General features: G+C 39.3%; 1 protein-coding gene across 1 annotated transcript; it reads left to right on the top strand.

Moving 5' to 3' along the window:
* The first annotated feature begins 1,415 nt into the window (after window positions 1–1,415).
* On the top strand, window positions 1,416–2,180 carry LOC104216337 (uncharacterized). The gene has a single exon (XM_009766353.2). It carries the CDS (start codon window positions 1,416–1,418, stop codon window positions 2,178–2,180), a length of 765 nt encoding a protein of 254 aa, XP_009764655.2.
* Window positions 2,181–16,670: the final 14,490 nt, after the last annotated feature.

Raw genomic sequence — 16,670 nt, 5'->3', positions numbered from 1 at the left:
AAAGATAGCCCATGCCTTGATGTTGATGATGAAGTACACGAGGTTCACCCTCAACTAGAAGATGACAGTCAATCAACTATGGATGAGCTTAAAGAACTCAATTTAGTCTATCTGGAAGATCTACGCCCCACCATTATTAGTGCACTTCTTATGCCTCAGGAGGAGGAGGAATACTCCAAGTTATTGACTGAGTACAAAAATGTCTTCACTTGGTCGTATAAAGAAATACATGGTCTTAGTCCTAACATAACCATTCATCACTTAGGGATCAAAAGTGGAACACACCCTATGAAGCAGTCACATCGCATGTTTCGACCCGCGCAAGTACCACAAATTGAAGTCGAAGTCAACAAGCTCATTGAGACGGATTTATTCAAGAGGTGAAGTACCCATCATGGATATCGAATATTGTACCTGCCAAGAAGAAGAATGGTCAAATACGTGTTTGTGTTGACTTTCGAGACCTGAACAAGGCATGTCCAAAGGATGACTCTTTGCTACCAATTATTGAACTCATGGTTGATGCTACAACATGACATGTAGCTATGTCATTCATGGATGGGTTCTCCAGATACAATCAAATCAGAATGTCTCCAAAAGATGAAGAGTGTACTGCTCTCCGAACTCCAAAAGGGATATACTGCTACAAAGTGATGCCCTTCGGTCTGAATAATGTCGGTACCACCTACCAACGTGCTATGCAAAACATATTTGATGACATGCTTAATTAGAGGGTGGAATTCTACGTCGATGACTTGGTAGTGAAGGCGAAGATTAGGCGTTACCACCTTGAAGACCTTCGAGTTGTTTTTGAAAGGTTAAGAAAATTCGACCTGAAGATGAATCCACTCAAGTGTGCGTTTAGAGTTACCTCAGGAAAGTTTCTTGGCTTCATTGTGCATCATCGTGGAATTGAAGTTGATCCCGCAGCGATTGACGCCATTCGAAAAATGCCCAAGTCAAAGAACTTAAGGGAGCTTCGAATTCTAGAGATAAACTTAGCATTTATCCATAGGTTCATCTCTAATCTGGTCGGATGATGTCAACCTTTCAATCATCTATTGAGGAAGGATATCCCTTTTTATTGGGATCAGTCATGTCAAAATGCTTTTGAAAGCGTCAAAAGATACTTGTTGAATCCACCTGTGTTAGGGGCACCAATGCTTGGGAAGCCATTGATACTCTACATTGCGGTACAAAAACGCTCTCTTAGGGCACTACTTGCTCAAGAGAATGATGAATGAAAGGAGAAGGCCTTATACTAACTCAATCGAACTCTGATAGGAGCTGAGTTGAAATACAAGCCCGTTGAGAAAATATGTTTAGAGTTACTTTATGCAATAAAGAAACTAAGGCATTATTTTGAAGAATACAACATCAAACTCATCTCTCGAGCAGATCCTGTGAAGTTTGTGATGACTCAACCTATTCTTTCTGGATGCCTAGCGAGATGGTCCATATTGTTTAACCAATATGAGATCGCATACACACCTCAAAAAGCTGTGAAAGGACAAGCACTCGCCGATTTTCTAGCTGATCACCCTCTTCCGGCGGAATGGGAGCTTTCTGATGAGTTTCCAGATGAAGAATTTTTGTTCATTGAAGAATTTCCACCATGGACAATGTTCTTTGATGGATCCGCACATCGGAATGGTGCGAGGGTAGGTGTTGTGTTGATCTCTCCAGATAGACAAGGTTTGCCATTCTCCTTTGTTTTAGGTGAAACATGCTCCAGCAATTCTGTAGAGTACCAAGCTTTAATCATCGGTATTGAAATGGCATTAGACATGAAGATTTTACAGTTGGAGATATACGGCGAGTCTAAGTTGATTATCAACCAAGTTCTGGGGATTTACAATGTAAAGAAGGAATATCTTTTGCCATACCACCAATATGCTTCTTGTTTACTCGAAAGATTCAACCAAGTGTTCTTAAACCACGTCCCAAGAGAAGAAAATTGCATAGCTGATGCTTTGGCCAACTTGGCCACGATGATGGAACTTGCAGATAATGAGTCAACAAAGGTACATGTGTGTCATCGATGGGTCAATCAAATTAACGAAACTCATCATACGTCTGTTGGGGTGATTGAAGAAGAGAATTGGAGGCAACCATTGATAGAGTACCTTGAACATCGAAAGTTACCCGAGGATCCACGACAAAGAACAGACATCAAGTGAAGGGTACCACGATTCATCTTCTACAAGGGGACATTACTTCACCGCTCTTTTGAAGGACTAATCTTGTGATGTCTTGACAAAGAAGAAGCCCACCAAGCGATGGAGGAAGCACATTTTGGCTCATGTGGAGCACACCAATTTGGTCCTAAGCTCCATTTTCGCATCAAGAGGATGGGCTACTACTGGCTGACAATGATGACTGATTGCATGGAACGTACCAAAAGATGTCAAGTTTGCCAATTCCACGCCAACTATATCCACCAACCTCCGGAGCCTCTCCATCCAACTGTAGCTTCATGGCCTTTTGATGAATAAGGACTTGACGTTATTAGACCGCTTCCAGAGTCATCAAAGGGGCAGATGTACATATTGGCTGCCACAGATTACTTTTCTAAATGGGCTGAAGCTGTTCCACTCAAGGAAGTAAAAAGGAAACCGTTGCCGATTTTATCAAGTCGAACATAATTTTTAGGTACGGCATACCAAAATACATAATCACTAATAATGGAATGCCATTTGACAACAAGCTCGTGAGGAATCTATGCGAGAAATTTGGTTTCAAGCAACATAAGTCTTTAATGTATAATGCAACCGCTGATGGCCTTGCGGAAGATTTTAACAAGACGCTTGGTAACCTTTTTAAGAAAGTTGTTGCAAAGAACAAGAGAGACTAGCATGAAAAAATTGGTAAAACTTTGTGGGAATACCGAACAACCTTTAGAACTGCTTCACAAGTAACTCCTTACAGATTCGATGCGGCCTCTATGAGGTCTTACGAGCTCAAAATTGCCTTATTGAGGTCTTATGAGCTCGAGTTTTTGATGGATTCGTCGAGTTAACTGTGGATGACCGTCCCCAAGTGTTCAAGGATGTTTGGCCCTTGAGCCATTTTGCGTGAAAGTATTGAATCTCTCCGAGTGTTTTGGTTAGCAAAGAGGCTTCCTCAATTATTTGATGTATACGTACATGCTTTTTGCCTTCGGAGGCTCGACTATTCTACATGGACATAGTTCATTTGACTGTTTGGCCCAAGACAACATTCGCCTATCGAGGTCCTCCTAGGCGTAGTTTGGTTTCTTCCAAGAGGTGATCTCCTCCCGGGGTGATGCCCCCCAGTATTTGAGGTTGATCGAAAAGAAGCCTTGAATACTTGATGAGTTCTCCTTGGGTAGCATATGGATGTTGCCTCGTTAAAAATCTCGCCGGTAAAATCCGTTCGAGATAAAATCCGGTCTAAGGAAAAAAGAGTGCAACGCATGCTTTAAAACCCAAGGTTTTTGAGTCGAAGGAAGCTTTGGCATCTTTTGTCGAACACCTACAAGAAATCGGTGTGAGTCATTGTCACACCCCGAATCTGGGGGCGAGACCGGCACCTGGTGCCTTACCTATCCTTGCATACCAACTTGCAACTAAGGGACTCTAAACATATAATGTCAAACTTTGGCCATAGGCCACCTTGCAAGATAATGGCAAATGATGACTAAACATTAATTTAATGCTAGGCCGACAAGGCCGTCATAACAACTACAGTTGGCAAACCAACAAAATATACATAAAAGGACTACAAGCCCAACATACTGCACTAACTGAATGTCTACAAGCCTCTACTGATGGATATACTGTGATTGGACCAGGACCACAGTTTACTCATAACACACACACACATATATATATATATATATATATATATATATATATATATATATATATACACAAGATGTACATAAAGCTCTAGACCCGGCAACTCCGAAGGGTATGGAGCTTACTGATCAAGCTGAACTCGGGCAATACCTAATGAGGAGGTCTACACGTCTGTCTGTCTGAACCTGCACGCATGAAATGCAGCGCCCCCAGAAAAGGGACGTTAGTACGAAATAATGTACCGAGTATGTAAGGCAATATACTGAAAGTTGAACTGAACTGATAATATAACGATTAGAAGTGACTGGAATTCAAAGATAATCTAAAGATATGCTTAGCTGCTAATACTGACTCAACTCTCTCAATATAGTAAGAAAAATAGTTATCCGGTCTTATAAGTCTTAGTATATACATAACTGCTCTGCCATAGTAGGCTTGCTCATAGGCGCTCGGCCATATTAGGCTTTGTATCTCGGCCAACTAGGCTCGCTCATAGGCACTCGACCACAGTAGACTCGATATATAACTTACCATCTGATCAGAGGTTGCACAATAGGGGCATGCCCATCGATTATAGCTCGATGGTAATGAAAATACTTTAATACTGTATATACAAATTCTATGCTCTCTTGATTGGAAGAAGGAAATACTCAATTGAATATGAAGTCCCGATAAGGAGAACATCGTAACTTATAAAACCAGGAAAATATGCATAACTTGCGAGACTAGCAAAATATACGTAAATTTTGGGATATGAATTTTTCTTTATGCTTCGTTATCAAACTTGTGTTATGACGAGATCATGCCAAAATGAAGGAAGAGCTTAGTCTAAACATACCTAAGCCAATTTTCTTGACAATCCCTCTAATATACGTTGATTGCGACAAAACATATAACGACGGATCGAAGTAGGGGAAAATTCATATGGTATTCTTGAGAAAGATTGCACCGTGCTCTCTTAGAATCGGATTTTATGCTATTGTAGCAAGCCATCCGTTAGCAAGCATAGATCTCTTATAAGAGCTCATAATAACTATTTTGAAAATGACATGCTTTAGTTGCTGCCCATAATTTCCTCTTAAATGACTAGCTCTCGTCTTATCTTGATGTGTGCATGGAATGATACAGCAAATGGAGGTTCAAATACTCTTGTAAGTTTGTCATTTGAGTATATCCAAATACAAAAATGGAATGAAAGTAGGAACAAATATCACCCACTCATTTGGTATATGGAAACACTTTTTCGTATAAAGAATATCAATATGTAATAATCTTTCTTTTTTTAAGATTTGTGGCCCCCACTTTTGGGATGACTTAGTCACAAATATATCTTAAAATTTGACACTGCAATTCATTTTAAGAGTCATTGATTTGAATTGTGGGCTGCCACATTACAATCTTTTCTACCAAATTGTCCAACTGATTTGTTAATTTGTTAATCTCCCACTAATCAATAATTAATCAATTTCTCACATAATTAAAAATTATCTCAAATTACTTAAAATACTATTCACTTTTATCACACTTTATATACCTTATAATCATGGTCATGTGGTACCTTGTATGGCATTAGTCCATAAATACGGGGCATTATAGCTTGGACCGCGTTTTGTCTCAAAATGACAAACTTCGACGAACTCATTTCCTTCGATTTGCTTACCCTTTCTCCTTCACAAATTTACTCATCACTTGTTTGAAATAGCATAATGCTTATAATCTCAAAATAATCTCATTCTCGAACTTACGTCGAATATCTTACGACGAAACTTTAACATACGAAAATGCGGGATGTAATAGTCATAAGGTGAAAAGGGAGAATGTTATACCTCAGCAATAATAGTGTTTGAGCATCGATATGTTCCAATTTCTTGGAAGTTGCTCGCTTTCCATAGTGCCAAGTTTGTAGGACTTCTTGCCTGCTATTCTGAGTACGCGGTACAGTCCTTCCCAACTCAGGCCTAGCTTCCCTTCATTTGGGTTTCGAGTGTTGAGGGTGACTTTCCTTAGGACCAAGTCACCAACTCTGAAGTATCGGAGGTTTGTTCTCCTGTTATAATATCTCTCGATCCTCTGTTTTTTGGCGGCCACTCATACTAGTGCAGCCTCTCGCTTTTCATCTAGTAGCTTGAGGGCTATAGTCATAGCCTCGCTGTTCGAGTCCTCAGTGGCATGCCGAAATCTGGGGCTTGGCTCTCCGGCCTCGACCGGTATCAAAGCCTCGGACTCATATACCAAAAAGAACGTTGTCTCTCCTATGCTTGACTTTGAAGTTGTTCGGTATGCCCATAGTACTTCGGGAAATACCTCTCTCCATTTTCCCTTCACATTTTCTAACCTCTTTTTTAAGTTTTAGATGACGGTCTTGTGTGTGGACTCAGCCTGTCCATTCGCACATGGGTGATAGGGCGTTGACAGGATTCTCTTGATTTTATGATCTTCGAGGAATTCGTCACCTTGCTGCCTATGAACTGCTTCCCATTATCACATGCAATCTCGGAAGGGATCCCTAATCGGCATATGATGTGATCCCAGATGAAGTTGATGACTTCTTTTTTTCTTATCTTCTCGAAGGCCTGTGCTTCCACCCATTTCGAGAAATAGTCAAACATAAATTGAATAAATCGGGCTTTACCTGGTGCCATTGGTAAGGGTCCGACGATGTTCATTCTCCATTTCATGAACGACCATGGTGATAAGACTGAATGTAGTTGTTCACCAGGTTGGTGAATCATCGGTGTAAACCTTTGGCATTTGTCACATCTTCGAACGAATTCCTTGGTGTCCTTCTCCATGTTGTCCCAATAGTAACCTACCCTGATCACCTTTTGAACCAAAGAATCGGTGCCGGAATGATTTCCACAAGTATCCTCATGGATTTCTCGAAGAACATAATCGGTGTCTCCTGGTCCCAAGCATACTGCTAGAGGTCCATCGAAGGTCCTTCTATATAGTGTTCCATTCTCGTCGAGTGAAGATCGAGCTGTTTTAGCTCGGAGGGCCCTCGACTCCTTTGGATTCGTGGGCAGCTTTCTGTTTTTCAAATAGTCGATATATTTATTCCTCCAATCCTATGTTAGACTTGCCGAGTTGATAGAAGATGGCATACTCTCAGGGGCTATTGTACAGTTGTCCAAATCGATGATCAAAGAAGGCCATGATGAGTCGCTAGACGACCCCAGGTTGGCGAGTACATCAGCCTTACTGTTCTAATCTCGGGGAATGTGGACCAGAGTCCATTCTTTGAAACATTGCAATATGACCTGGAGTTTGTCTAAGTATCTTTGCATCCTGTCTTCTCGAACCTCGGAGCTCCCATTCACTTGGTTAACTACCAGGAGGGAGTCGCATTTTGCTTCGATGACTTCTGCTCCTAGGCTCTTGGCCAGCTCGAGACCTGCAATCACAGCCTCATACTCGGCCTCATTGTTAGTAAATTTCGGAGTTTTTATAGATTGCCTAATCACACTGCCCGTAGGTGGTTTCAGAATGATGTCGAGCCCGAACCTTTTTACGTTCGAGGCACCATTGGTGAATAGGGTCCATACCCCTGATGATGTGCCCGTTTCTAGCAACTGATCTTTCTCTACCTCGGGCATGAGGACGGGCGTAAAATCAGCCATGAAGTCCGCCAAAATTTGGGACTTGATAGCCGTCCGAGGTTGATACTCGATATCATAACCTCCGAGCTCGCTGGACCATTTGGCCAATCTGCCCGATAGTTCAGGCTTGTGCAAGATGTTTCGAAGAGGGTATGTTGTTAAAACACATATACAATGGCATTGAAAATAAGGTCTTAATTTCTGAGGTGCACTTACTAATGCAAGAGCTAATTTTTTTAAGTGGGGATATCTGGTTTCAGCATCTCCTAGAGTCCGACTTACGTAATAAATAGGGAATTGTGTACCATGTTCTTCCCGTACCAACACACCACTTACCGCTACTTCAGATACAGTCAGATATAAGAATGTTTCATCTTCTTTCGAGGTGTGGAGCAAAGGCAGGCTCGAGAGATACCGCTTTAGCTTTTCTAAAGCGTGCTGGCATACCGGAATCCATTCAAAGCTGTTTTGTTTTAGCAAGGAGAAAAAATGATGACTCCTATATGCCCGGTCAGCCGTTGTACGACCTTCACATTGTTCACCATTATGATTTCTTCAATGGCCTTGATTTTGTCGGGGTTAATCTTGATCCTCCTATTCGACACCATGAAGCCTAAATATTTGCCCAATCCTACTTCGAAAGGACATTTCTCGGGGTTGATCTTCATATTGTAACTTCTAAGGATCTCAAATGTTTCGTGAAAATGAGTCAAATGGTCTTCTGCGCACAGGGACTTAACTAGCATGTCCTCAATGTAAACTTCCATAGATTGGCCTATTTGATGTTCGAACATCTTATTAACTAGGCGTTGGTACGTAGCTCCTGCGTTTTTTAAGTCCGAAGGTCATTACGTTATAATAGTATGTACTATACTTTGTGATGAACGAAGTCTTTTCCCTGTCCTCTAGTTCATTTGAATTTGATTATATCCAGAATAGGCATCGAGAAAAGTGAGGATCCCATGGCCGTCCATGGCATCAATCAAGCGATCGATGTTGGGCAATGGGAATGAGTCTTTGGGGCATACTTTATTCAAGTCTTTATAATCTACGCACATTCTTAATTTATTTCCTTTTTTGGGGACCACTACTACATTAGCCAACCATTCGGGGTATTTTACCTCTCTAATCGATCCTATTTTGAGGAGTTTTGTTACCTCGTCTTTGATGAACGCGTGTTTTACCTCGGATTGAGGCCTTCTTTTTTGCTTCACTGGTTTGAACCTGCGATCTACGCTTAGTCGAGGGGTGGCTATTTCCGATGGGATCCCGGTCATGTCTAAATGGGACTAAGCAAAACAATCAATGTTTGTTAACAAGAAATTGGATGAGTTTTTTCCTGAGTTCGGGGGTTAATGCCATTCCCAAGTATACCTTTCGATCTGGAAGATGTTTGATCAAGATGGCCTAATCGAGTTCTTCGACCATTAATTTCGTTGCATTCGATTCCTCGAGGGAAATGAACGTTCGAGGAGTGAGGAAATCTTCCTTGTCGTCTTTATTTGAATGCACACAGACCACCTGTTCCTCGGGGGTCGACCCGTTTCCTGACCCGTCCTAGATGGGGAGAGTTGTCGCGCCCCCTTTTTTCCCTTTTGCGGGGAAGTCCGGGTTTAGACATTCATGGTGGAACAACTCATTTCCTTTTAGTAATTGGGTATTTGAAGAGTCGTCACCTAACAGATTAAGAAGCGTTAGGGCACCTAGAGCAATTAACTCATATAACCAGTTTTGCATTATTAGAGATTAGGGTAAGGGCTCAAAATAACCTTGAGGGGAAGGTGTTAGGCACCCCTCACGGTCCACATTGGTGGGTCCCGGCCGAACTTAAACTATGTGAATTAGTCGATTAGCATGCAAGTAGCCTTAGCACATATTTGCAAACAAAAGTAGTTTTCACAGTCTAAATACATATAAGATCAAGGAATTTGACGTGATCCAATGCACATATATGAAAGATGTTTAGATAGTTTAAACATATATAGGAATTGGGGAAGGGAAGTCCTAGGTTGATTAGCCTACAGGATCAATCTGTGCAATGCCCGGTAATCCTCCTCAACTAAAGGGGCTACACGTGACATTCGCGCGCATGTCACCATATCCTTTTACTACCCATTACCCTCCCCTTAATGGTTATATAAGCGAGTTTGATTAACGACCTCTAAGCGTGCTGCTACCCGTCCCTTCCTTGTGGCCCCGGAGGAATTTAAGACCTCTAGACTTAGGCAGTTCTAGACAATCCAAAGGTGTTTAAAAGGGAAAAATCTAGGTGACAACGAATAACATATAGGACTGTCAATTAAGGAAGCAGGTAAAAGGCTCATATTTTCCTCTACATATACATAGGCAAATAAACAGCACGTCTCAAATAGCTAATTTTGAATAAGTTCAGAAAGCCTAGGAATATGATATCTAGATGAACATGCAGCATTTGCTTTAAGGAAAATGGTTGAATCCTAACCAGTTTGACTACTGGTTTTTCAAAATCTGTGAGACTTAAGCAGTTCAAAAACAATCAGAACACAGTTTTCAGTTTTACAAGGAGATTAATTACCTAAGGCATTCCTAGGCATGGGATTCTACACAATCACAGTTGCATGAGCTGTTTAAACAATTCGAGATTATTCAACCTATATGCATGCGAGATCTAGGTGATACAGATTATAACAGGCGATTTATCAACTTATGTTTAGAGACGGATACTTAGGCGTGAATATATTTTAAACCTTTCATGGACAGCCATTGATTTAATCAAATTAGACGTGGTTCAAACAAATGCAAATGAATTCCTAAGAACATGGTATCTAATACATACAAGAATGACAGTTTTTATTAAGATTATTTAATAGCAGGATGTCTATGTGATAGTACTTGCGAAGAACCAGAATTGAGCATGCAACATGCTGAAGCATAAAACGTGAAGGCCCCTAAAAGCAGGATATCTAATGCACAGGTTTAACATGGTTTAAATGTAAATGAACACATAAATCCTAGAACATGGCTTCTAATACAAATTTGCAGAATATAAAGCCTATAGCATATTTTCTACCCCGTTTACCGACAATATCATACAACTACCCTCCCTATTATTAGTTACCCAAATATTTGTTTACAAATAATTATTATAGACCAGAATTGCATAAATTTCACAAAGGAAATGTAAAGTAATAATATAGGAAGCCTGAAGCAGGCCCAAAAATAAACCTAGGAGTACCAAGCCTTCAATGTAGTCACAAATATATGCTCAGAAATCTCATAGCCAACAAGTGTCTGGGTGTGTCAGAGTTCCCTAAGGACCTCAAGGATCCCGGACATTGCTCACATTCAGACTTTTCTCAAATAGGGACTGGTTATGTGCAGTGTGGAAAAGCCATTCCTGATATTCCAGAGTTCAGAGAGATCTCAAAGATCCCTCAGCAGTACACATACCAGAGGGGTAGAACTTACTAACCTAAGAGTAAGTGAGAGTGCTTGACATAGTTTGAAAGACTTAGTGAAAACAATTTAGGAATGAAAAAAGGTTTTCTAGAATAGACCAGTTTTGAGAAATGCTAGGAATGAAAACCAGTTCTTAGAAGAACACTGATAACATTTTGAAAACAGATTAGAAGAGAGCAAATTCAGTAGACAGTCAATAAATCATAGAAGGTTCAAATTTACAGGTACTATAGCAGACAGGTTTGCACATAGGGGAAAATGGATTGGGAATACATGGAAATCTCATTGAGGGTACATGAATGGGGTGCAGGGAGTCATGTAGGCAATAATATGCATAGAACACTTAGGAGCTTCATAGTCTTAATGAATTAACCAGGATAGCAGGCAATTAAAACATGGAGCAAATATGTAGAAGACAAAATCAGACACACAAGTGGGTCATAACATGATCACATAGCTAAAGGATTAGTCATAAATCAATACACAGGCTGGTCAAGCATCAGATAAACATGTAAAGGGTAGACATACTAGTTGTACATTGAATAGGGCAGAATTTAGGCATGCTTAAACAAAGAAGTCAAATTCATAATGAACTAATGCAGGAATGAAACACATAGAGTTTGGATTTCAATTGTAACTAGAGACATACCAATTGAGGAAAAAGAGTGCAGAATATAGAGCAAGTATAGTCTCACTATCTAGCCTTGGCTAGGCCCACAATAGCACAAGTGACACAAGTAGCCAAGAAGGAGAAGAGTTTGAGTGTGTGTGTGTGTGTTATGAACTAATGCCTGTCTGAGAACCAGAACAATAAGGGGTTTATAGTATACAATAGAGTAGGACACATAAGGTAATGAGCCAATCTCATGCACATAAGGTATGAGAAATCAATTAACAATCAGTCATGAATCAATTAAGGGTACAGAATCACATAAATGATACTTAATTTAAGGAAATCTCACACGGAATCCATCAGTAAATTAGAGCAAGGTTAATAAGGTAAGAAATAATTCCCGGAATCAATTACACAATCAACCAAAAAATACTGACATATCAATCGGGTAAGAACAAGTAAAACTTAAATAAGGAAATATGGATACTAAATTCAAGCCCTTATTTAGGTAAGTAAATCAATTAAGAACTTAATTGACAGAAATAAAGGTAACGATCAAAACAACAGGATAAATAGTCAAAGAATCAGAACCCTAGGGTATGCCAAAGACAAAGAGATGAAACTCAAAAAGGATCAGTCGAAGCAGCAAAGAAGAAAGCCATCGTTGAAGACACTTAAATGTCTAAGCCTTTTTTACAGAAAACGCTAGGGGTCAAAACCTAGAGTGAAGAACATAGTCATGTGAGTCAATCAAACAGACAAAGAAATTGAGTCTAAATACTTTAAAAGAAGTAGTGTTTCTTAGAAACTTAAAAAGGGCGAAACCCTATTTTGAGAAGACGAGAGAAATCGGTTAACAATAAGAAACATAGAAAAAATTCTAAGAAAAAAAACAACATAAACTTAAAAATATCTCATATCCGCAAAGATCTGGATGAATTTGAGCAGCAAGAGACTAGGATTTCAAGAGAATGACAGAGATAAAAGAAAACCTAGCCTGAAACCAGATATTCGAGCCATAATCACGAGATAACAATACTCACAAACGAAGATGATCGTAGGTAAATTCAAAAATAGTTTCGAACATATCGGGGTTGGATCTTCTTCGAGATTCCTTCATAAACCAACAAAATCGAACAACCAGAAGAGATAAGAGGTAAGAGGTCAGATAAGACGACGAATCTCCAGAGGATCCCATACCCAGTTGGGAATCGAAGGGTTTGGGTGGTCTTAGAGAGAAGAGAAAGGATAGGGATTTAGGGGGCGGCGGATTAGGATTATGAGGGTAGGGTTTGGGGTTTGGTACATTAAAAGGGGTTGGTTGATTTAGGGTCGTTGATCTCAAAAGATCAACGACCAAGATTGGATTTAGGCAAGGCAGGTACGGGCATTTGGGTTTGGGTTTGGGTTGGACGGGTGTGGGTATTGGGCTAGGTTAGGTCCGAAATAGAGTATTTTCTAGGGGCTAGATTTTAAATACCCAATTAATTTAATAAAACAATTTTATAAAATAATTTATAAATGATATAAATGTGATTTGTGCATGAAAATGCTTTAAAATACTTTCTTAATATTTTAAAAATATAAAAAGTCATTTTCTGTATAGATAATATAATTGTGCATATATATAGGCTATTATTGCAAAAAATATGCAATTCTAGCCTAAAAATACAAATGTGATTGTAAAAAAAATGCAATTAAAATATTTAAACATTATATGGTAACTTGAACATTATATTGTTCAAAACAAGGGATGCTGCCAACATTGTCGCAAGAAAGCGTAACTTGAAGCTACGTGATCGTGAGCTGAGAGTGTCTCATTCTAAAGCAAATTCTACTCCATCTAAGAGGAAAAGCTTGTCAACCGAAGACAGATTCAGTTCTCCGGCAAAGAGGTTTTCAGTACATTCAGCAACACCAGGCAGTAACGGTAAGATGAAAGCAAAGGCTGCCATCTCCTACCAGGGTATGCGAGCAAGCAAATCGGGTGTGCAGAAGAAAACTCAAATTAGGATGAACGACCGAGGAAAATCAAAACCAAAAACACAGATATCGCAGAAGCCAAATGATCGCATAGCAAAGAGATCGTCTGTTGCTGCCCGAAAAGCAAAAGCACTCAAGGTTGCCTCCTCCGGCTTGAAACAAACTGGGACAAAAAGGAAGCTGGATAACCGAACACCTGACACTGCAGGCAGAAAGAAGAAATTTAGAAAATCTTAGGTCTTGTATTTGTCCACAAAGTTGTTATACATGAGATAGTGTTCATTCATATGTTCACTTCTCGGATTGTGGCTGTCAGCTTCATGTACAACTAAATTGTGTACAACTTGCCCCCTCATTAACCAAAGTTTACACTATTGATTCTGTTTTCTGTCTGAGATTTCTAGATTACTGTTCACAGGTAGTAAACAGTCGTCCAAATTTCAAAGTTCCAATTGATGGCTTAATGCCATTGAAAAAAAAACATTATATGGACATAAATGATGAATTTAGATGATTAAATCATTATAAAAATAATATGAGGAATAATTATTGTATATTTGTATAAATAAAAATATAGAAATAAACTGATTTAAGGCCTTTAAAATTATTTAAAAAAACTATAAAATACTTGTGCATGTTTGTAAATGCGTATACAATATTTTGAAAATATGTAGGCATATTTAAATATATATGAAGGAAAAATTGAGTATCAACAGCTGCCCCTCTTTATCCGGGAAGGATGAAAGAGTTTTAGGGTAAAGAAATGATGGTCAATTTTGACCGAATGGGATATCTTAAAAGATAGAGGCCGAATTCTGGTTTTTGAGCTGCCTATATATCCTTGGTTTTACAGGAATTAGGTTATATGTAGTTCCAGATCCATCGGCGGAACGTACTGATGCAGTGATTACAAGACTGGACACGATATTTTGGGATGGATGAAAGAATGGTTATGGTGAACGGTCAAATTTTAGATGGTTGAAGGAACTGGAGCGAGGTCGCTCATGCTGGGATAGCGGTTGCTTACTGGTCCCCTGCAGATAAAGAGATGCTAAGAACATGTATTTGCGCAAAAATTTAAACATGATGCAGATTCCCTTTGGACCATGAAAGTTGTCTTCGGACGGTTAAGGATGACATCCTTAGACCATGATGTCCTGGGCCATGAATTGTTTAGATAAGAGATTCGCAAGCCATGAAATGATGTTCTCGGTCCATGAAAATGGTGCCTCCGAACCATGACGCCTTTGAATAATGATATGCAAATTTGAGAGATCCTCAGGCCATGACATGGTGTCTTTCGGCTATGAGGATGATGCCTTTAGACTATGATGCCTTCAGACAGATTGGTGATATTTCAACCCATGAGATGTAATAATATGATGTTAACAAGACAAGGCTTAGTCTTGTGAAATGGAGGGCAGAGCTTAGCCCGACAGAAGAGCATATAGATAGTACCGGAAGAGAGCAACATTTATGCAAAGATGGACAATTCTTAGTCCCATGAGAAGACAGTGCTTAGCCTTATACAAATATGGAGGCAGGGCTTAGCCTAATGCAAGATGCGGGACAGGGCTTAGTCCCGTACAAATGGAAGCCAGTGCTTAGCCTTATGCAAATATGGAGGCAGGGCTTAGCCTCATGCAGGGTTCGGGACAGGGCTTAGTCTCATGCAAATAGAAGGCTGTGCTTAGCCTTATGCAAATAGGGAGGCAGCGCTTAGCCTCATGCAGGATGTGGTACATGGTTTAGTCCCATGCAAATAGAAGGCAGTGCTTAGCCTTATGCAAATATGGAAGCAGGGCTTTGCCTCATGCAAGATTTGGACAGAGTTTAGTCTCATACAAAGAGAAGGCAGTGCTTAGCCTTATGCAAATATGGAGGCAAGGCTTAGCCTCATGTAGGATTCGGGGCAAGGTTTAGTCCCATGCAAAGAACAAATACTCCCTTTGTTTCATATTAAATGAGGTAGTTTGACTCGGCACGGAGTTTAAGAAAAAAGAAGAAGACTTTAGGAACTTGTGGTCTTAAAAGCTTAAGGGGTAAAAAGTTTGTGGGGCCATGATATTTGTATGGTTATAAAAGCTTCTTATTAAGGGTAAATGGGTAAAATGAAAGAGTTTAAAGTTGAATTATTTCCAAATTTAGAAATGTGTCATTTTATTTTGGAATAGACTAAAAAGGAAAGTACCATATTTAATATGAAACGTAGGGAGTAGCAAATAAGGGTAGAATGTTTCTTAGCTGGAGATACGTTCAGTGTCGGGTGGTCCGTTTGATAGAGATTTTGCTTTGTGTATTTGCGAATGCTATTGCTACGTCAGATGTGCCTGAGCTCAAAGAAAAATTGTAAGTTTTGTCAGGGGAGGTTGGTTCGTGCCTTTGTCCGTTGGCCCTGCTCCGCCCCGTTCTGGAGGCCTTGTTTGAATTTCTATGGATAACACCTGGCTGTTACGGAAATAGAATTTTTGAAAATATGCAGTTATTGATAAAAAAAAATAGAGTTATTTTAGAAACATGGTGAAAGATCAAAATATTTTTAGAGGAACCAGTGACTATAACACATTTCAGAGACATTGCAGCTTTCTCGTGTTAGAATTTTGAGAGTCCTCCTCAAAATTTTGCCCCAGTTTGGTAGATGATCCTTCGATCGTTTGCGAGTAACGAAACTTGTTGAGCCTTCTTTGGAATTTAGAGAATCCTTCTCAAAATTCTACCCCATTTTCTTAACCAATTTCTGATTATCTGGCATATGCTGGCTGTAAGCACGTGATTTTTGTCCTATATGAGAATTACTCCCAAAAATTCAAAATAAAATGATTTGCCTTGGTGTGAAATTTTGTGAGATTTTGTGATATTTTTGATAATTATTTGTATTTGTCTGTGTTTGTTTATTTGTTAAATTAATAAAAAAATACAAAAATATGTCGCATTTGCATGTAGGATTTAATTCTATAATTGTTACTAATTAAATTTGTTCACAAAAAATGAAAATTACAAAAATAGGCATCTTTTGCATTTTTAGCATTTAATGTCCAAATATACAATTTTATGCTTAATTATTACTTAATTGTGTGTTAATTGTTATTGGGAGTTAATTTGCACTTTTATAACTTAATTTAATTCTTAATAATAGTTTAAGTATTTTTATAATTTAGTTTTAGAAAAATAAAAGAAGAAAAGAGAGCAAAAATATAAAGAAAGTCGGAATTGGGC

This window comes from Nicotiana sylvestris, chromosome 1 (assembly GCF_000393655.2).
Source record: "Nicotiana sylvestris chromosome 1, ASM39365v2, whole genome shotgun sequence".
Classification (NCBI taxonomy): Eukaryota; Viridiplantae; Streptophyta; class Magnoliopsida; order Solanales; family Solanaceae; genus Nicotiana; species Nicotiana sylvestris.
Note: the sequence above shows the minus strand (reverse complement) of the source record. Positions and strands in the feature narration are given on the sequence as shown.